Source organism: Talpa occidentalis, unplaced genomic scaffold (assembly GCF_014898055.3).
Source record: "Talpa occidentalis isolate TD23 unplaced genomic scaffold, MPIMG_talOcc4v2.1 talOcc4.8, whole genome shotgun sequence".
In the NCBI taxonomy this organism is placed as follows: Eukaryota; Metazoa; Chordata; class Mammalia; order Eulipotyphla; family Talpidae; genus Talpa; species Talpa occidentalis.
The window spans coordinates 104,995,853-105,017,051 of record NW_023605194.1 but is presented as its reverse complement, the minus strand read 5'-3'; the positions used below and the strand labels follow the sequence as shown (position 1 = coordinate 105,017,051).

Sequence of the window (21,199 nt, the reverse complement as noted above, 5' to 3'; positions counted from 1 at the left end):
ATCTGGGGCAGATAGTAAGGGGAGCTGGGTGCCGGGAGAGGAGGCAGAGGTTAAAGGGGACATCTCGGTACTTTCCATTCAATTTTGCTGTGCACCTAAAGCTGTTCTAAAAATTAAAGTCTATTCTTTAAAAAACGAAGTAGCTATGCCCGTGTGTTTTGTCACTGGACGTTTCTCTGGAAATGCAAGTTGTGGAGCATTACTTAGAGGATCATCCCATGAGTGTTTCATGATGTTCTCTATATCCATTTATTAAAATCTAAAGCAAAGGAGTGGGATGGGGATGTCCTTTAGACTTTACAGGGGTCACCTCTGGGGAGGAGATGGTGGTACAAAGGTAGAGAGGCCAAAAGGGACTTTCAGTATTCATTTTAATACTCTTTAATCTCATTTAATTCTCATATATTGAATGTGTTCATATATTGCTTATAATGCAAATAATTTTTTTAAAGATGTATTTATGCATACAAGAACTGGGGTACAGGCCAGGGTACAGAGAGGATTCACCAGAGACAGAGCAGGGAACAGAACAGGTGGACTAACTGAAATACACTGCTGAGGGGAGCAGTGGGCAAGTCAGGAGAGGTCTGCTGTGCCATGTGGGTCACCTCCCTGGCTGGGGATCGAACTCGTGCTACAGTGGTTGCTGATAGCTCCATAGTGCTGCATTTTAACCCCTTGTTCCACCAGGGAGGCCCCGGAAATAATTTTTTAAATAATTGTTATATATATTCATTTTCTAGAAAGTTAAAGGAGGTACAGCAATACAAAGATAACCATTATTTGAATTTTATGCATTTTCTTGCAATTTTTTTGGTCACACATAGGCTTTCAAATGTAATGGCAGTTTTGTTCCTAATTTTTTACAATTATATTCTCTATATTAGTGTCATTAAAAAGTCTCCTAAAACATTTCTTTTGGCTGCATAATTGTGAAATAGTTAACATTTCTCTATGTTAAAGATAATTATGTGACTCCTGTCTTTATATATATCTTTATAGTGTTCATTGTTTCCCTGTGATCAATTCATAATCAATTCCTATCACCTTAAAAGATAATTTTTGAAGTTATGGATACACTAACAAGACTTTAAATATATAAAATTTTTAAGTAAATGATTTTTTTAAGGAAAAGCAAAAAACAAGACAAAATGTTCTTGCCCATAACATATTTTATGTGAATTTTGATGAAACAGTGGACTAATTTTGTTGCTCCCCAATCACTATTCCTTAAAATCCTTTCCCATCTGTGAAAACCTCTGTTTATATTCCTTCCCTAATGCTTTCAATTTTTTTTTATTTCTAAAAAGGAGAAAATCAGAATTCCAGTGTAGGCAGCTTGAATCAATCTTTCTGTTTCTCACAAATAGGCAGTTCCTCTAGGTATTAAATTAGCCCCTTAGAAAACATTTGCATTCTGGTTCTCAGCCTTGAGTGTCTGTATAGGTGGGCTGGAATGCATTGAAGAGATGCATTGTATCAGCTCTCAAATCTAAAGATGAAATCCTGTTCTTACCAATTATAGGCAGTTTTTGTTGTGACTGCTGCTATTGTTTTGGTCTGCATTACTGGGTTTTTAAAAATTATTTGCTTTATCGAAATTCAGAAATGGGTTTGTAAAAGTATTACAGTTCTACTACAGAAATGTATCAGCTTTTGCTTTTTAAAGGAATCCTATGGTGAATACCTTTACTGAGAATATAGTTATTACTCCTTTTTTTGTTGATAATATGTAAAACTTTTTTTATGACAGAAAATTTAAAATACCATGTTTCTAGTTCAGACTACAGTATTCAACAGTAATTTGTTTTTACTGATGAACTAGGCAATACTCTTCCTTATTAATATTTTGTGTATTTTATTTTTTTTTAAGATTTATTTATTTATTTATACAAGAACCAGGGTATAGGCCAGATGCGCGGGAGGGTGAGAAGATTCACCAGAGACAGAGCGGGAAACAGAATAGGCAGACTGACGAAATACACTGCTGAGGGGAGCAGCGGGCGCGAGAGGAGAGGTCTGCTTTGCCATGTGGGACCCTCGCCCGGCCAGCCGGCATCAAACTGGCACTGCAGAGGCTGAGGACAGCTTCACAGCGCGGCGCTCAACTGCCTGCGCCACCAGAGGAGGCCCATATCTTGTGTATTTTAATTGTGAGAAAACAGGCTTTTATTTGTCTCAGTACTTCCCAAAAGTGTGGTGCCCCAAACCACAAGCATCACCATCACCAGGCAGCATGTGGAAATGGAAATTCTTAGGTTCCATCCCCAGACCCACTTTTTAGAAATGGGGAGTTGGGGACCCAGCAGTCTGTGTGCCACCAGGCTCTTCACTGCCTCTGATGTCCGCTCAAGTTTGTGAACTGCTGCTGTAGGTAATGTCTATGCCTGACTCTACAGCTCATCTCTGTGACTAAGGCCTGGACTGGGCTTCTTTAAGCATATATAGGATCTATGGCACTATTGCTTCTAAAATAGAGAGAGAGAGTAAAAAATTGATTAAAAAAAGAAAGACCTGCTTAACAAGAGTTGCTCTCATTGTTTCCACTGGTTGCAATTTTAAGATCTAAACAGAAAACAGAATCCTTCACTATTGAGCTGAGCCAAGTTGTTTCAGTACTTAACAGAAGCTTCTCAGTGATAATATCATTCAGATGATGCCTCCCTCACTTAAAATGACAAATTATGAAATCACATTTAAAATACAGATTATTTGCAGAGTTAAGGAATTCCTAAACTAGCTCTCCTTCCAATGCTTTTAAGTTGTGAATAATTACATCTAGACCTGTAACTTATTTAACATTCTAGAAGACCATCATTAACATGGTTAAGATGTATCCATAAATTTTTGGCTTATTTCTATGTAAGTATCAACTTTTTGGATAACACTTAACTGTCTGGTTATTTTTTAAAAAACTATTCATTAATATGTATTTTCTCATTGGAAAATCTCCTGAATTTAATGTTGTATGCATTTATTAATTATTTCAGGTGGTTCCTTCAGGGTGGAGTTTTAACTTTCTAAACATGGCATTATTTTATAAATGGGAACCCTTGTTTTAAAGAACTTGATCTCCTTGCTAAATTTAGGACTTTTAAGCTTATTTTGGCTCATAAGTTTGCAGCAGATTTTTGGTTTTTAACAAAAGATAATTACTCTCCAGAAGAGGTATGACTTGGTGGTGGTGGTGTCTCGTTGGCATCACAGATGGATCTTGTTCGCATAGGATTAGAATAATGACTTGGGAAGCATTGAAAGAGTGCTTACAGTGCTCCTTTATGCGTACTGAGGAGAGGAAGATTTACAAAAGACCCAGTAAAGCTACCAACTTTCAAAAGACACTGTTTGTGATTTTTAAGCAAAAAAGGGTGTCTAAATATTATTCACTCTCTGCATATAATAGGTCATATTGTAAAAGGTCAGTGTCTTATCACAACCAAAACAGAGAATTCATCCAATTATTATTTCCTAAACATTTATAATTCAAGAGTGAGGATGGAGTGGAATACATTTTAAGTAAGTTCCTTACCCAGTCAGATGAGTCTGAAATTTCTAACTAATTTATAGCAAAAGATGTGCTGGAGAATTGAATTCTGGGAATTTGCTCTGATTATTTAGTTATGGCCCCAGGTAAGATTAGTAAAATTGAGACAGAACAAAGGCAGTGTTCTGGAATGAACCAATCTTTTTTTGATGTGGGGCCCCCCTCTAGTGAATATTCTACATCTGTAATCTCTTTATGCTGTTAATTATTTTATCCATCTCCTTATAACATATGTTAAAGCTTAATAAAATGATTATACTGATCAACTTAAGGTTCCTAAACATGGATAAATTCAGCAACAGACTACTAGATTTTTTTCTTTTCTGCAGACTTAGTATATAAAGCACTGCAGTTCCTCATAAAATACTTCAAGGATAAGAAGTGGTGCGTTCACTTTTGACTGTTAGTGAAGCAGCTCGCGATACTGCTGGTCTGGGGACAGTATAGGTGTGTTGAAAAGACTAGTCAAAAGTGAAATGTAATTTGAAGGGAAAATATATAAAAAACAGATGTTTTTAAATTTTCAAGTCAATTTTTGACCGCATCTTGCACCTCAAGTTATTTGAGAAAAGGTGGAGAACATAATAAATGAAGACTGTGTAGGAAGGATTGAAAGCATGTATTAATTTCCTGTACAGGAGAAGAAATAATTGTTAAACTTTTTTTAGTCTGCACTAATGATTCCCGGTACTTGGTTTTCTTCACATTGGAGACATTAGTTTCAGTAATTTTTGATTTTTGTGTTTGTTTGTTACATTGACTTGGCCAAAAGCAAATTTCATTTTGTCTTCTTATAAACTTCATAGCAAGTTTCTCTTACCAGGCCATTTTGCTTGTTTTTTTAATTCTTTAGTTATCTGAGGGAAACCAAAAGCATGCAACCCTACAGAAAAGCATTGAGAAAGCTAAGATTGGCCGACAGGAAACGGTAAGTCTGAGTCTGCAATGGAGTCAGAGCTGACTGAAAAGTGAGGACTCTGGAGCTTTCTATGAGGAGACTGCTCTGCTGCCAGCCACACAGGAGAGGGCTGGGAGGTGGTGCCTGGTGGGACTCACTAATTGTGATTAGTTTTTAAATTATTGTGGTATTCTTATGGCAGCATAGCTGAGACACAAACCCTAGAGCCGCCCTGCTGGGTTTCTGAGTCTCCTAAACAATTCATCCTTAGTTTTCTCAGTTGTACAATGGGGAATAATAAAATCTACCTCATTGGTTTATTGTGTGGATTAAGTTAGCTGATATTTGCACAGTACTTAGAAGAGAACCTGGCCAAAGGTAAGCCCTGTATATAAACATGTAAATTTTTAGCGTTGTGTTTTTGAAAGTGTTGCCACAGAGCAAATCGAAAACTAGCAGTATAGTGATATTGTGGCCTTATAATAGTTCTAAATTAGTTAAATGTATAGTGGCTTATTTTATTTTAAAAGGTGCAGTGTTTTCTATGTTAGGGTGTTTTCATGTTTTTTGCATGTGGGTACAGTCATTTCACCAGATTACACTGCTGAGTTCTATGTGGTTAGCTCGATTCGCAACCCAGCGCTTACCGCTATTTTGTTTTAAAGTCCATTTACTTTCTAGTTTCTGATTATCTTTACTATTTTAAAGATGAGTCATCCTTAAAAGTTGAAAATTGTCTAAAACACTGCCATAAGATATATATATACACAATAGACATTTTTTTTAAATATTTATTTATTTATGCACACAAGAGCTGGGGTATAGGCCAGAAATGCGGGGGGGGTGAGAGGTTTCACCAGAGCCAGAGTGGGGAACAGAACAGGCGGACTGAATGGAATACACTGCTGAAGGGAGCAGCGGGCAAGTCAGGAGAGGTCACAACAGACATAATCTTATGAAACTACCCAGTAGCATTTTTTTCCAACTTATAATGACGTTGTTTTTGGGTTGATCCATATGTAATTGGTAATCTTTCTTTATTTATGAGTAATCCATTCTACATATAAATTCCACTTAGTTATTCAGTCTATAAAAGATGCTTGAGATTTCAAAGAAAGGTGAGTTTGTTCTTATACTGTAAATATGTGTTATATATATTGATATCAAAAGCCTAATGTACATTATTTATGAGAACAATAGTCATTTGATTTGTTACAATGTTACATAACTTTTTTTGGATGCAGGAAGAGCGAGCCATGCTTACAAAGGAGCTTTCTTCACTGCGAGACCAAAGGGAGCAGCTAAAGGCAGAAGTAGAAAAATATAAAGAATGTGACCCACAGGTTGTGGAAGAAATACGTAAGTTTTGTCACATCTTTGTTAAACATTTTTTTTTGGTCACACCTTTGCTAAAATTTTTAGTGTGAGAGACTTTATGCTCGTAGTTGTCTGGTAACCATTCTGTGTGCATCTGAGAAAATAAAACCTTTAATAGTATTAATGTTGCATTAATATTTCCATTAAGGAATCTTAATGTTAAAGCATCACAAAGCATGACAGCTTTGACATTTTAAGCATTTAAAGAGTAAGGAAGGTAGGTGAAAGGGTAAAGACATAAAATCTTAGGAAGCTGAGGAGCTGGATATGGATCTAAGTTGGCCCCGCGTACCTTAACTCTAGAAAGAAATCCATCCACCATTATCTTCTAGGAAAACTGATTCCAAAAAATACAAGTGTTTGCAAATTGCAGAAAATCATTCTGACTATTGACTTGCCTTTTGAATATACCAATGATGTTTTACCTACTTTTAAACCAGAGTTCCCAAAGCTTCATTTTGCATAATTTTATATATTTGTATAAAGATATACATTTGAAGAGTTGAAGAAATTAAAGACTATTAGAAAGACATTACACTTAATTGCTCTCAGATGCATAACTTTTTTCAATTTTTAACAGTTCAGTTAGTGTAAATCTGAGGTTAAACTTAATTGTACAGACAGGTCCCCCCTTGCAAATGATGGGAGGGACTGCTCTCACGCAGGTAACATGCAGCCATTGAGCTGGTCACCCAGGCTGATTTTCAGGAGGCAAAAGGATCCTTTGAGCTGGTCATTTCCCGCGAATAAGTACTTGGAAAGATGTGTTAGATCTTTCACGCTGCCCACAGATTCATTTCATTTACATCCTCCAGAAGAAAGCAAGAACCACATCTACTGCTTAAAAATAACCATTTTAACCTATCTTTAAGTTTTAATTATTGCCAATGAAGCGCTAAAGATGAGCACATCAAAGGAGTCAAGGCGTGGGGTAGGGGATACTGTAGGAAGCAAGGCCTGCTCGCGACTCATCTGGAAAAGGAAACAAACTGTTTTTCTGTTCGTCTGTCTTATAAGGACATGACTTCTTGGTGTTCATAGCAAAGACCAGTGGTGGAGGAGGCCAGGTTGATCACAAGACAGACTAGGAAAAGCACAGATATTTGCTGTTTTGATAATGAAAAGAATGATCCCTCCACTAAAACTTCCCCAGTTTGGTCATTTTAAATAGCTTTTTCCCCCTTTAAATTAGCCATTTCATTTTTATTTTTTCCCATCACCATCCATTATACTCCTTGACCATCCCTTCCTCCCCGCTCCCGCTAAGCCCTAGAAACCTGCAGTGTCTGGGATGAAAAGTACATTTGCTTGGATTAACAGTGGACCAAAACTTGCAGAAGAAAGGATTAATGTGTTTGAAGACCTAGCAATTGAAACTCTCCAAGGTGAAACTCAAAGAGAAATAAAAACATTTTAATATGAAAATAGCTTTTTTGAGACCTAGGACAACTTCCAGCAACCTAATACACGTGTGATTAGAGTGCCAAGAGAAATGTGTGTTGAGAGGAAGAGGGGGGTTATCTAGGCCAGAAAAATGTTTGAAGAAAGTCTAAATTTTTTTCCAAATTAATGAAAATTATAATTTGTAAAGCCAAGAAATTTAAATATTTAAGTAGCACATGGGAGTGATCTCCTTATCACTAAGTGTAGGGAACATAAGTTTAAACTTTTTTTTTTTTTAAGATTTATTTATTTATTTATTTATTTATACAAGCACAGGGTACAGTCAGAAGCACAGGAGGGTGAGAGAATTCACCAGAGCCAGAGCGGAGAGTAGAACAGGCAGAGTGACAAAGTACACTGCTGAGGGGAGCAGCGGGTGGCAGAAGAGGTCTGCTCACCATGTGGGACCCTCCTCTGGTGGCCGGGGAGCAGGCGGGGATCGAACCGGCGCTGCAGAGGACGCGGGCAGCTTTGCAACCCAGCGCTCAACCGCTGCGCCACCAGGGGAGGCCCCATAAGTTTAAACTTTAACCTCTCCTCACCCCAACCTCCTTCCCCAATAAAATTACTGTTTTTAAAATGTTCCCTTTGATAGTGAGGGATCTCATTGGATTTCAGCTATCATAGTATTGAAGTATAGATTATACTGGATTAAAGGATTATAAATGCCAAAAATTAATTTTAATAGGATTTAATTCTTAATAGCTTGACTATAGCACACTTTAGGACAATCAGCTTATCTCTAAGTCTGTCATGGTTTATTTTAAAGCAGTTTTTCTGCCAATAATAGCTGTAACCTTTATGTTCATGTGGACTTGGCTGTGTATTATCTCTTATTGCTCAATAATTCCTGCAGGAAATATTTGTGTTCCATCATGCCAGTTTAGTTATTGATATCATTAAGTATTAGCAAGATTGCATGCAAAGTTCCCATAAGTGAGAAGTAAAAGCATAAGTTATTAAGATTGTAATTTTATGTACTCTAATCATTACTTAAGTAAAAAGTGATAAAATAAGCTGTGGTATAAGTTAAATTTCCATAGAAATACTTACAAGGAAGTCATAGAACTACTTAAGAAATTTTCTTAGAAATATGGGCCTCTGGACCTCCCTGGTGGCACAGTGGTTGAGCGCTGGGCTGCAAAGCTGCCCACAGCCTCTGTAGCGCCAGTTCGATACCCGGCCTCCGGCGAGGGTCCCACATGGCGTTCAGACCTCTCCTGCCACCCGCTGCTCCCCTCAGCAGTGTACTTCATCAATCTGACTGTTCTGCTCAGGCTCTGGTGAATTCTCTCACCCTCCCGTGCTTCTGACTGTACCCAGTGCTTGTATAAACAAATAAATAAAAATAAATCTTTAAAAAATAAAAAAAAGAAATATGGGCCTCCCTGATGGCCCAAGGGGTTAAGTCTCAGCACTATGAAGCTTTCAGCTGCCACTGCAGCACGAGTTCGATTCCCAGCCCCACCCACGTGGTGTAGCAGACCTCTCCTCTCTCGCCTGCTGCTTCCCTCAGCAATGTATTTCAGTGGATCCACCTGTTCTGCTCTGCTCCCCACTTATCTCTGGTGAACCCTCTCTCTCTCTCTCTCTCTCTCTCTCTCTCTCTCTCTCTCACACACACACACACACGCACACACACACATGCACACACTGCATCTCTGGCTTACATCCCAGTTCTTATATGTATAAATAAAATAAGACAAATCTTAAAAAAAAAAAAAAAAATTAGAAACAATGCCAGGATGACAGTGAAAATAGTAAAGACCTCTGAAAATACACTCTTCTGTGAAAGCTTGCAAAAATTGTCACAGCTTTTCCACAATTAGTAACTTAGCAAAGGCTTACCGAGCCTTTTCAAGAAAAATGACTGAATCTCAGTGGGAACAGCAAGCTTTGTAGTGTTTTGACTTCTACTCTTTCTGGCTCAGTAGTAACCTTGAAAAATAGCTGCCCCGCGTTACTGCTTTCAGAGGAGAGGAGACGGCATGCAGTTCCAATGCCTTAGGACCCTCATTCCTAAAGAATTCTCATTATTTGATATTTTGCGTGTTTCCTGAAAGACACCACTAGAAAGGATTGTCTTGTTTTACCTGGCTTGGTGTATGCCCAGTGCCAGAAGCCTCTCCTTAGGGAGCATTTGTCTAAGATAATTACAGGCAAGAGTTGTAACTTCACATCTGTTTTAGGCAAGCAGTAAGTAGACTAATCGAACAAATTAAAAGGAGAAACTTAAAAATGATGTTCATAGGTGCCTTGAAAAGCAACATATTCCTGGAAATCTAGAAGCCACATGCATGCAAATGGCTGTGTACATTCTTAGGAAGGAACTGCGACGGTCCTACTCTCCATCCAGCTGACCTTGACATTCAGTGCAAGCAGGAAGTGAAGACAAAGTAGAGTTGTAAACTTCCTAGCTGAGTGTTAAAACATGCACTTACACACACACACACCACACACACACACCCTTAGCAAGGACTTGGAGATTTAGTGATTTAGTCCAGGTGGCTAAGGAAATTTGTGTTCAGTCATTAACTGAACAATAACCAAACTGAAGACTAGAGGTTTCATTGGCTACACATAGCGAAGAATATATACTTTACAGGATAATCATTAAGCAAACAACAAAGCTACAATGAGTAACAACCATCACGCTGGAAAGGAAGGAAAGATCTGATTTCCAGAATGGCCAGATTACATTACTTTAAAGTGTTCATTTTGCACCAAAAGATTTGCAAGACATGCAAAGAAACAGATATGACTCATGCACCAAAACATGCAGACTTTGTCAGCAGCCACTGCAGCACGAATTCCACCCCTGGCCAAGGAGCTACCCACATGGCACAGTAGACCTCTCCTGCCTCTCCCACTACTCCCCTCAGCAGTGTATTTTAGTCAGTCTGCCTGTTCTGTTCCCCACTCTGTCTCTGGCGAATCCTCTCACCCGTCATGCCTCTGGCTTACACCCCAGCTCTTGTATGCATAAATAAATAAATCTTTTTTTTTTTTTTAAGCTAAAGAAAAGCATGCCTATGGAACTGAAGGAAAATCTGAGAGTAATATCTTACCAAATAGAGAATATCAATAAGGAGATAGAAATTACTGGGGGGGAAAAAAAAGAACCAAACAGTTATTCTACAGTTGAAAACTGCGATAACTAAAATGAAAAATTCTCTAGTGGGACTAACAGCAGATTTGAGCAGGCAGAAGGAATCCATAAGCTTGAATATAGTAAGATATTTTGATTGAAATAACCTAATCTATCAAAAAAGAGCAGAAAACCCGAAAGCTACAAGAAAGAAACAATTCATCATATGTAAGTGATCTTCAGTAACCAAAACTTCTACATCTAGAAATATTTTCCTTCAAAATAAAGGATAAAATAAGATTCCCATGTAAACAATGGAGAGTTTGTCACTAGCAGACCTGCCCTAAAAAAGGGGGGGAGTCCTTCCCGTTGAAGAAAAGACTTTAGCTAGTAATTTGATTAATAGGAAGAAATAAAATACACTTGTAAAAGTTTCTATGTAGGTAAACCTAGAGATTAGTGTTCGAGCATTTTTGTTTGTGTCCTACTTGTTCTCCTGTGTCATTCACAATAAGTGGCATAAAAAATAATGAGAAGCCTATGATGTAGGGCACACAATATAAAAAATGAAATTTGGTATCTGTGGGGTGGGGAAAGGCTCCCAAGACTAGTATAATTGCAACTCTCTAAAATTTCCTTGGAAAGTTGAGCAGGTTTGTGTTACACAATATTATGTCCCTATTTGAGCTTTTTTCCCATATTTTATTTAATCTTTTGTTCACATAAAAAATAAATCTATAGATAGCTGAAGATAATTATGTATATATGTATGTGTGTATTTATATATGCATTTTTTTTTCTCTTTTTTTTTTAAGGTCAAGCAAATAAAGTAGCCAAAGAAGCAGCTAACAGATGGACTGGTAGGTATTATAATGGTACTGGTAAGCTGTGGTTACACTTCTCCCACACTCACTAGGATATAAAATCTCAGTGCCTGGTGCCTGGATTTGTTCAGGAAAAGACATTTCTGAAAATATATGTATTGATGAAGTTTTTATACATTATTTCAGTTACCTAGGGTTAATTTTCAAATCTTATAATTCATTTTGTAATATTTAGTTGACCCTTGAACATCACAGGGTTTTGGGGTACCAGCTGCCCCTTATGATCAAAAAATGGTGTAAAACTTCTTTTAAGCTTGTTGATACTTTTAAAAATAATTTTGATAACACTGTTTTCTTCCATCATGTCTCAAAGTAAAGGCTTTAAGAAAGAAAAGAAAAGAAAAATAATTTTATTGATACAATATTGATTTACTCAACTGTGTGTACATACAGGTTCACACCTGTTCACGTGTATGTTACCACCCAAAGCACCAATGATCCTCTTCAGGCCCCCCTCCCCTCCACCTCTTGCTCGCCCCTACCCTCCTTTACCTATGGTCACCTCAGTTCTGCAGTCACATTCCAATGGTGGTTTTGATTAGTTTTGTCTGTTCCTTTGCTTTGTTTCTTTATAGTGCACATATAAATGAAATCACTTGGTATTTGTCTTTCTCCTTCTGACTTAGTTCACTTAGTATAGCCCCCTTCAGTTTTATCCGTGTTGTTCCAAATGGCAAGCTTCATCTTTTTCATAATTGAGTAGTATCCCATTTTGTGTATACAGTACATCTTCTTATTTCTTCTTTTATACTGTTTCCTTACCAACAATGTAAACAGTCAAGTAACATATATTTTGTGTTGTAGGTAATATATACAGTAGAGAAAATAAATGTTATTTAAGAAAATCATATGAGAATATACATTTATAACATTATACTGTGTTTACTGATACCTTAAGTTTACATCAGCTGTTTATAAGATGAATTGTCTGGCAGTACACCTATATCAGTATTTTCTTACATGATACGAAACACTGTAAATGTTTTATGTATAACACTAGACATCAAAGATGAGGAGATAATGTGAAAAAGAAAATCATATATCTGCAGTATAATGATTCATGCATTTATATTTCCTGAGAAATGTCCATGTTTAAGTTCGCCTGCTTTGTTTAGACCCATATTGTTCAAGGATCAGCTGTATAAGATTATTTTTGTAAAATGAATGATTGCTTCCTGTTTAATTTTGTGCGATTTTTCTCAAATTAGACACTTGAACTAATCAGTTAACCTTCATATATAGTACTAAAAGACAAAATTTAAGAGTTCCATGGACTCCTAAAGATTCATCTTCTTGTTAGTAGTACTGATAGCTGACAGCTTTTGAGGACTGACCTCATGCCCAGTACGGTAAAGGGTATCTGTGGTGCATTCTCCTTTTTTTTTTTTTTGGTGGGACCCTCCCCAGTGGCCGGGGAACAAACCGGCGCCACAGAGGCTACGAGCACTCAACCACTGCGCCACCAGGGGAGGCCCTGATGCATTCTCCTTTTATCCCTACAGTCTTGTGAGGCAGACAGGATTAGTCATACCTTCAAAGATGTAACTGAGTCCATCAGTAGCACATGATCAGCTAGGTCCCAGGCAGATAAAAGAATTAGAATCCAGCTTTTCTGATTTCAGATTCCAAATTCTTTGCTGCTATATGATGCTATCTTTTCTGTCTTCCTGCTTTCATGTTAATGCCTTATTCATTCGTTGCCAATGGAGACATGCTCTGGTCAACTCAGATATTCAAAAAAGGGAATTAATAAAGCACTGTATGTGTGTCTTAAAGTTTATACAAAAGTTAGTAATGGTTGCTATGAATTACATGTATGTGTGATTAGTATTGTTAAAACCTGTCTCAAAATTATACTCATGTTTTTCCAGTATTTAATTATAAAATAATAGTAGTTGAACTTTTGGTAAGTATTTATAATGTCTTTACATGTATTACTCATCCTCATTTTGTTTCCGTGGGAGAGCATGGAGAGACTGCATTGATGCAGAGAGCCGTCTAAAGTCAAAGGTGATTAGTCAGCAGAAAAACAGATTTGGGCCAGGTTTTCCTAGCTCCATGTCCAGGCCTCTGTATTTCACCAAAAGGTTAATCATTTTTCCTTGTTTGTTTTAGAATTCAGTAGATTGATGAAATCGGTATCATTGGCCTTTGGTGCCTTATACAAGTGTAATCATTTATTACAATGTTATTTCTTTAAAATATGCTTTAGTGACAAGAACAGGAGGATTAAAAAGAACAAACTAACATTAAAGAGAGTGAAATGTGCCTGACAACATATAAATAAAGTGATACTGTATGGGCTTAAGAGATGCAAAATTTTTAGTGAGGACGCAAAAGCAAGTGGATATTTATTTTATTTTATTTATTTTTTAAAAGATTTTATTTTTTATTTATATAAGAGCTGGGGTACAGGCCAGAGGCGCGGGAGAATGAGAGGATTCACCATAGATAGAGCGGGGAGCAGAACAGGCAGATGGACTGAGAGCACTGCTGAGGGGAGCAGCGGGCGAGACAGGAGAGGTCTGCCCCGCCATGTGGGCATCTCCCTGGCCGTCTGGGAATTGAACCCGCACTGCAGAGGCTGTGGACAGCTTCACAGTGCTGCGTTCAACCTATTGCGCCACCTGGGAGGCCCAGCAAGTGGATATTTATTTTAAAAATAAGAGTCACAAAGAGATTTCCCCCAGCAGTCTCAGCAAAGGTAGGGTGTGTGTGTGTGTGTGTGTGTGTGTGTGTGTGACTTTGAAAGGCATCTAGACTGAGCTGTGATTAGCCTTGTGACCTGGTGAGCTGCATCTCACCATTCAGTGTACATGAGCTACCTCATGTTGGGGAGAGCTCAGTAAGATAGTTTTGTAAGCTTTTTATCTGTTAGGCACATCGATAATCAAGCACTCCCCTTTCAGTTTTCTCTTAAAAATCCTTTGTTTTTCTAGTTGATCATAAGCTTCCAAAGTTACAGTTTTAAAAAAATTTGAAAAACCTTTTTCCTTATGGTATTAGGTGAGTAAGAAACTGAAACTTAAATTCAGGTAGAAAGAAAAGCTGTTAAGAACCATATTTCCATCTGATGTTACAACTAACCCCTTCCAACATGAGTGTTATGAAAAGATTGTGTAGATAAAACAAACTATACCTCAGAAAACCTCCCTTCAAAGCAAACAGAAAGAAAGCATCAGTAATAATTGTAACTAAAGATTTATTGTGTCATTATTATTAATGTAATTTGGTTTCTTTTTACTTAAAAAAAAGCACCCTAAATTCTATCTGCAATTAGACTATTTATTGTTCAGTAATTCAGTATTTTAGTTTTATGGAATGAGAGATTACCTCAGGGTGTAAATATAACTATAAATATCACATATAAGTGTTTTGTGACATTAAATATACTCTGAATGTGATTTAACAAATTATATAAAACCTTGCTTAATAGGCATATAATATATAACTGCTTTTATATATTTTAAAACATGTATCTTATTGTTATTTAAAATAATTACATAATATATTAAGCACACGTAATTATGTAATATAATCATCTATTTGATGCCAGTAGGGGTCCTCACATGGCCTCAGATGTCTGAGGCCATGTGACATTGCCCATCCTCTCCCTATATATGCATCTTGGGTCCACCATCATATAAATTAACTGACATTCTTCTAGTCTTGAGGCGGTTTATTTAAAAAAAAAAAAATTTTTATATACAGCAGTGTCCATATAGTAGCAAAATTATTTGACAGGAATCAACAAACTGCCATGGTTGTAAGGAAACTTATCTTGGAGGCAACATCCAATAGCCCAGGGAAATTTTATTCTTCCTTAATTGATTCATTAAGCGTTGTTGTGGAGGAGCTTCTGTCCTTTTGTTTTTAATCATTGAAAGTTTTTCATAAAATTGAAAGGTTTGTAAAATAATAAAATGAGGATGTGTGGACTGGAAACTCCTTCCTGCACAGGCTGCCTCCTGGGGGTGCACCCTCTTCTCCCTGATCCAGGTTGGAGTCAATCACCTCCAAGGTTCCTACAGTGTAGTATCTGTTCTCGCATTTCCTGGGACTTTTTCTGTGCTCATGGAGACTGTTCTGGAAGATCTGCCCATAATTCTTGATCTTTTCTCTCTGACAGACATATCACTTTGGAATATTTAGTAATATTTAGTAATAAATTATTGACTAGTAATAAATTATTGACTTGTCTTTCTCTGCCCTTCTGTTGGCTTGAAGGCATTAATCTCTACATTTTAGAATACTTATAATAAACTTAATGCTTATCTTAGGTAGCAGTGGGCCCTCTAAATATATTTGTCTACAATTGTTGTGAATGTCTGTGGGTTTTGAGTAAAATCAAACATCATTCTGGAGTTTTTCATACTATTAGTATCCTCTTCTAGGTCTTTATAAAAGTAAAAATTTGTTTCAGATTGTTATCCAAAAATTCATTTTTTTTTATTTTTTTAAAAACAGCACCTTTTAAAGATGTATTTATTTATGCATTCAAGAACTGGGGTACAGCCCAGAGGTGTGGAGAGTGAGAGGATTCACCAGAGACAGAGTGGGGAACAGAACAGGCAGATTGACCAAAATACACTGCTAAGGGGGAGCAGCGGGCGAGTCAGGAGAGGTCTGCTGTGCCATGTGGGTAGCTCCCTGGCTGGCCAGGGATCGAACTCGTGCTACAGAGGCTGAGGACAGCTTCATAGGTTGCATCTTAACCCCTTGGTTGAGGGGTTAGGTTGCATCTTAACCCTTGACCGCCAAGGAGGCCCTCAAAGATTCATTTTAATATCTTTGAGAGTACATCTTGAATTGAATGAAATGAGGATATTTTGTTAACATTACTCCATTTGATGCAGTAGTCACCTTAGAAGTGAACATCATTTCCAGCATTTAATTATTATTTGATAATTCAAATTAAATTTCCTGGAACAATGTTTTTAACTTGCCAAGGATGTCATAACAAAATACTTCATACTGGGGGACTTAAACAACCCAAATTTATATTCTTCTAATTCTGAGGCTGGCAATCCGAGGTCTAAGGAGCGGCAGGTTTGGTTCCTTTGTAGGCCTCTCTCCTTGATTTAAGGTGACTGCTTCCTCAGTGTGTCCTCACAGGATCTTTCCTGGGCACCCTGGCATCTCAGAATGCCCTGCTTTTCTTTTTCTAAAAAGGACATCAGTCAGACTGGAGGAAGGCCCACCCTAAATGGCCTCATTTTACCTTAGTCACTTCAAAGACCCAATCTCAAAAAATATAGTCTCATTCTTACTTAGGTACTGTGAGTTAGGACTTCGGCAGATGAATGGGGGGTGGGGGGTAGAGATAACTAACAGCAGTCCTAAAGAACCTCTTTTAACCCTTTATTTCATCACCACCACTAATCTGGTAGTTCACATTGTATAGAAACATCTGAACCAGAAAAACCTACCATTTTTCTGTTTGTAATACATTTTTTATTACAAAGGCTGTATATGTATATTAAGACAAAGGTCTAAGATATTTTAAAAAGAGAAATGTCATTCTCTTGCCCCAAGAGCAGCCACTGGGAGCTTGCTGGCACTGCCCCGCTTCCCTCACTGCCTGTTCATGGAGGCACTTCCAGGCCATTAGACACAAGAGGGCTTTTTCTTTCATTACACTGTGTGAAGATCTTTGACTATAAATCTTTGTAAACAAGTGCTTTTATTTCATTGGGTTCATTTCCTTTAAGTAGATAACACTTATTTTCAGTGGTGAAATGCATTTTAAATTCCTCCGAGAGGGCACTGAGGCTGCATCTGTTCCTGTCTTGGTCTTAAGATAGGAGAACCCCCTTCCCCTTCCCGCCTCATCCTTTCTCCCTCACACTGACCAGATTGTCTGGAAGTCATTACTCTCTGCAGGGAGGAAGAAGAGGCTGCGGGGAATGTGCTCCGTCTAGGAAAAGAGCAGCTCTGATTCTCGAGGTCAGGTCACAGTCCTGAGACACACACACACACACACACACACACACACACACACGCGTGCCCCCCCCCCCCAGCCCCTCTGGACAAGCAGAAGCAGCACCGCTAACCTTGCCTGACTTTGGATTGTTCTCAAGTCACGTATTCTCTAGTGGCAACCATTTTGCTGGATTTTTAATATGAGATTTATTGATTCAAAATGCTCTTATCGCGAGGCTTCTGACAGTAATACAGAAAAGTAAAAAGAGACAGTCTAATTACATTTGAAATGTTTTCTGATTGTAAACTTAAAAAATTATTTCTTGATTTTCTTTATAGATAACATATTTGCAATAAAATCTTGGGCGAAAAGAAAATTTGGATTTGAAGAAAATAAAATTGATAAAAATTTTGGAATTCCAGAAGACTTTGACTACATAGACTGAACTATTCCGTGTTGGTGATGGAGCTGTCTGCTGAAATATGCACTTTTCTACTTTTCACTGCTTTCACATTGACCTGTAACTGTGTTGATCATTTTGTTTATCTTTAGTAAAGTATAAAGTGTAGATGTTTTAGACTTGTTTGCTGGTTCACAAGAAGGAAGTTGGCTTTTCTCACAGCACCCACAGGCAGGACAGTGCGAGCGGAGGCACCCATGAGTGAGGTCTGTGGGAGTCCCAGAGGCCAGCGCCATCATAGCACATTTCCGTTGCATCCAGACATCAAATGTTAAGCGCTAAGGGTGTGCTGGGAGACCCCATTCTACATGTAAACCTGCACATAAATGCTCGGAAATAACCTTTAATGCCCTAATGGCTGCTTTCCTATAATGTCAGGACTTAGTGCAATGTTCTACATCATGTTTGCAAATTTCCCACAGAAAAATACTGAAAGTGGCTTTCTCAAATTTAGAGTATGGCATGGGCATTCCTCAGACAGGACTATTTATGATGAACTGATGCCTTTCCAGAGAACAAGCCCCAGCCCCCTTGTCCTGACATCTGCGCTTCCATAAGGTGGCCCCTGGCGGTAGAAGGCCACACTGCCCACCAGAGGCCAGGGGTTTCTTTTCAACCACCTAAAAAATAAAGAGTAGGTTAAAAATAGCTCATATCCAGTGTGTATTTCTCTTTCCAGTTCAGCTTAGGCATTTAGAATATTTGCAAGCCCTCCAAGACAAACGTAAAGAAAACCAAAACAAAGGTGTGGGATGCTTTTTCCATACATGCCTTTGGTTTTTTTCCCACACTGTCCAATATTTATATTCTTTTAAGTAACTTGAATGAGATAGTCCATGTATCTGGAATGACCCAAATGGCATCCAAACCATTTGTTAGTGAATCTGGCCTTTGTATTGCAGGAGGTGTGGCCCCGGGTCCTACTTAATCACTTCCTGGAGGTGGGCGGGGAGCAAATTGGTCCATCTTTGTTCTTGGGGCCAGTTTATATTGCCTTAGGGTAGGCAGCAGCTCTTCTACTGGAGAAGTATTTGATGTCAGAGACAAAGGACAAATAATAAAAATAATTCATCTGAATCCTTTCTCTTAAACATTAATTGTGGGAATTCCAAAATTTCTCAGACTTTGCTGTTAGTCAAGGGAAAAAAATTGCTTCCTTGTTTAGAGAGAAGTATATGTACTCAGAAAGGAAGCCATTTCTAATGATCCCTAGAAAATTCTGTTTTTTTTAGGTATGTAGGCAACTTTGAAAATTTTTTGCAGAGCTATGAGAATGACTGATCTAGCAAGAGCTGGTAGTGCCCCCTGTAGCCAGAAGTGTGCTGGTTGAATGTCTACATGTGTTAGGGGGAAAAGGATGTCCCAAAGCAAATTCCATATAGGCTTTGTGGACTCCAACCCCACCCCAGGTCAAAGCCAAAGACACTGGGAACTCCAAATCCCATCACCACCAAAGGGAAGGTGGCTGGGACCTGAGGGTGGGGTTAAGCAGCCAGGTGGATACAAAAGGCAGACACGTGGGCTTTGGGGGTCCGGTCAGCTCTGAGAGTGACTTTGGGGTTTCCAGGGTAGGACGCATTAAAGACTTTATTTCCCTATTTTCTCCCTGAGTTGTACATTTTCCTTATTTCCTTTTCTCTTGTAAATAAACCTTTTATTAACCCTTTTGCATGTGTCTGTAGTAGAGTATTCATAAGTCCCTTTAAAGCGCGCGGGTGAGGACCCACAGCCAGGAACCCGTTTAATATCGGGGTTGCTCTATAACACATGGACTCAGGAAGTGGGAGCAGGGCCTGGTTATAGTAATTGCCTCTTCCAGGTGCAAATACGCTAAACCTATTTCAGATTAGCACCTTGATGACAACGCAGAGCTGCGGATAGGCGCTCAGCATGCCATCACTTGGTTTTTCCACCACAGAAAACAGACTAAGTAAATAATCTCAAGAGCAGAAATAATGATAAAATGTAAAATAATTGGGGAGTGATGAGTTTTGAGTTTTTACAACTTTGTTTTTATACAGTACGTCAGAGTTTATTTAATCTTTAATGATGGCTGTGTCCACTGGGCTCCCTACCAAACAGCTCGAGGCTCACCTACTCTAGCACATCACTGCTCTGAACCTTTAAGAGCTACATTTGAATTTGCTCTTGTCTAAAATTAAAGACACTGATTAAGAACCACAGGAACTTGGCCCAACTGAGCTCTGGTAATCCTAAGTCCTGGATTGGTTTTGTTACTGAGCCTAACACAGTAAAGCTTATATAGACAGAGTCAAATTACATGTGATCCAGATCAAATTCCATTCAGCAAATGATGCTATAATTGATACTCCCAGTATCTTTTTTGATGAATTTTAGAGTATGAAAGGTATTTCTCCACAGGTAGTAATTTTTTAAATCTCACCATCCTGTTTTTGGAGAGTTCTAGGAGGAAGATTGTACAGTCTTCTAATAAGTTTCACAGTTGTTTGGATCAAGCCCCTCCAATGTCCCTTCTGCAGTTGGGCTGTGACCAGAGTATCCACAAGGATGAATTGGATGTGATTTTTCCTGTGATGTTTGCCACGTCATTTGTCTAAAGGGATTACAGAGTTCTTGGCCAGTCTCAGAAATAGATGCTATTATCCTTAACATTTTCAAGCATGATTCTCTTTAAGGGATTAGGAAAGGATATGAGTGTAGCTGGCAGCCAAGAAGCAAGAACCACCCTGATAACTCTTGAGCAGAAAAATCTGAATAATATGAAAATGCTGGGGTTTTTGAGAACATGACTGGAGTAAAATAGAAAACATTTTTCAACTAATACGGCATCATTTGTCTTTGTTTTTAAAAATTGATTGATTTATGCATACAGGAACTGGGGTACAGGCCAGAGGTGTGGGGGTGAGAGGATTCACCAGAGACAGAGTGGGGAGCAGAACAGGTAGATGTATTGAAATACACTGCTGAGGGCCTCCCGGGTGGCGCAGTGGTTGAGCGCTGAGTTGCGAAGCTGCTTGCGACTTCTGCAACACCGGTTCGATCCCCGGCCACCGGGTGAGGGTCCCACATGGCGCGCAGACCTCTCCTGCCACCCGCTGCTCCCCTCAGCAGTGTACTTTGTCAGTCTACCTGTTCTGCTCTCCGCTCTGGCTCTGGTAAATTCTCTCACTCTCCCGCACTTCTGACTGTACCTAGTGCTTGTATAAATAAATAAAAAATAAAATCTTAAAAAAAAAAATACACTGCTGAGAGGAGCAGCAGGCGAGACAGGAGAGGTCTGCTGTGCCATGTGGATAGCTCCCTGGCAGGAGATTGAACTTGTGCTTTTGCAACCAGGGAGGCCCTAATATTACACCATTTGTAAAAGCAGTTGAAATGTGACCGATGGTAGAAAGTGTCTTAAATTTATGTATAAACTCCATTTCAGGATGTGCTTCCTGATTATTGCTCATGTATTAGGAAAATATACTGTGTTATGAAATGGTTCATTATGGTGAATTTACATATTTCATACTTATCCCAGTTTGACTTGTTTTTTAATTATTTGTGTGAGAGGAGACCAGGTCATGTGGCTATCATTAAAAATGCTCATTAAATCTC

At 38.4% G+C, this 21,199-nt stretch overlaps 1 protein-coding gene across 1 annotated transcript in view; it reads left to right on the top strand.

Moving 5' to 3' along the window:
- Positions 1 to 20,792, top strand: part of MND1 (meiotic nuclear divisions 1) — a 47,163-nt gene extending 26,371 nt beyond the window's left edge. The window contains exons 5-8 of the mRNA XM_037496648.2: positions 4,398 to 4,472; positions 5,687 to 5,801; positions 11,166 to 11,210; positions 17,496 to 20,792. Coding sequence (XP_037352545.1) covers positions 4,398 to 4,472; positions 5,687 to 5,801; positions 11,166 to 11,210; positions 17,496 to 17,602 — 342 coding nt within the window. The 3' untranslated portion in view covers positions 17,603 to 20,792. The remainder of the gene's footprint in view (positions 1 to 4,397; positions 4,473 to 5,686; positions 5,802 to 11,165; positions 11,211 to 17,495) is intronic.
- The last annotated feature ends 407 nt before the right edge of the window (positions 20,793 to 21,199 follow it).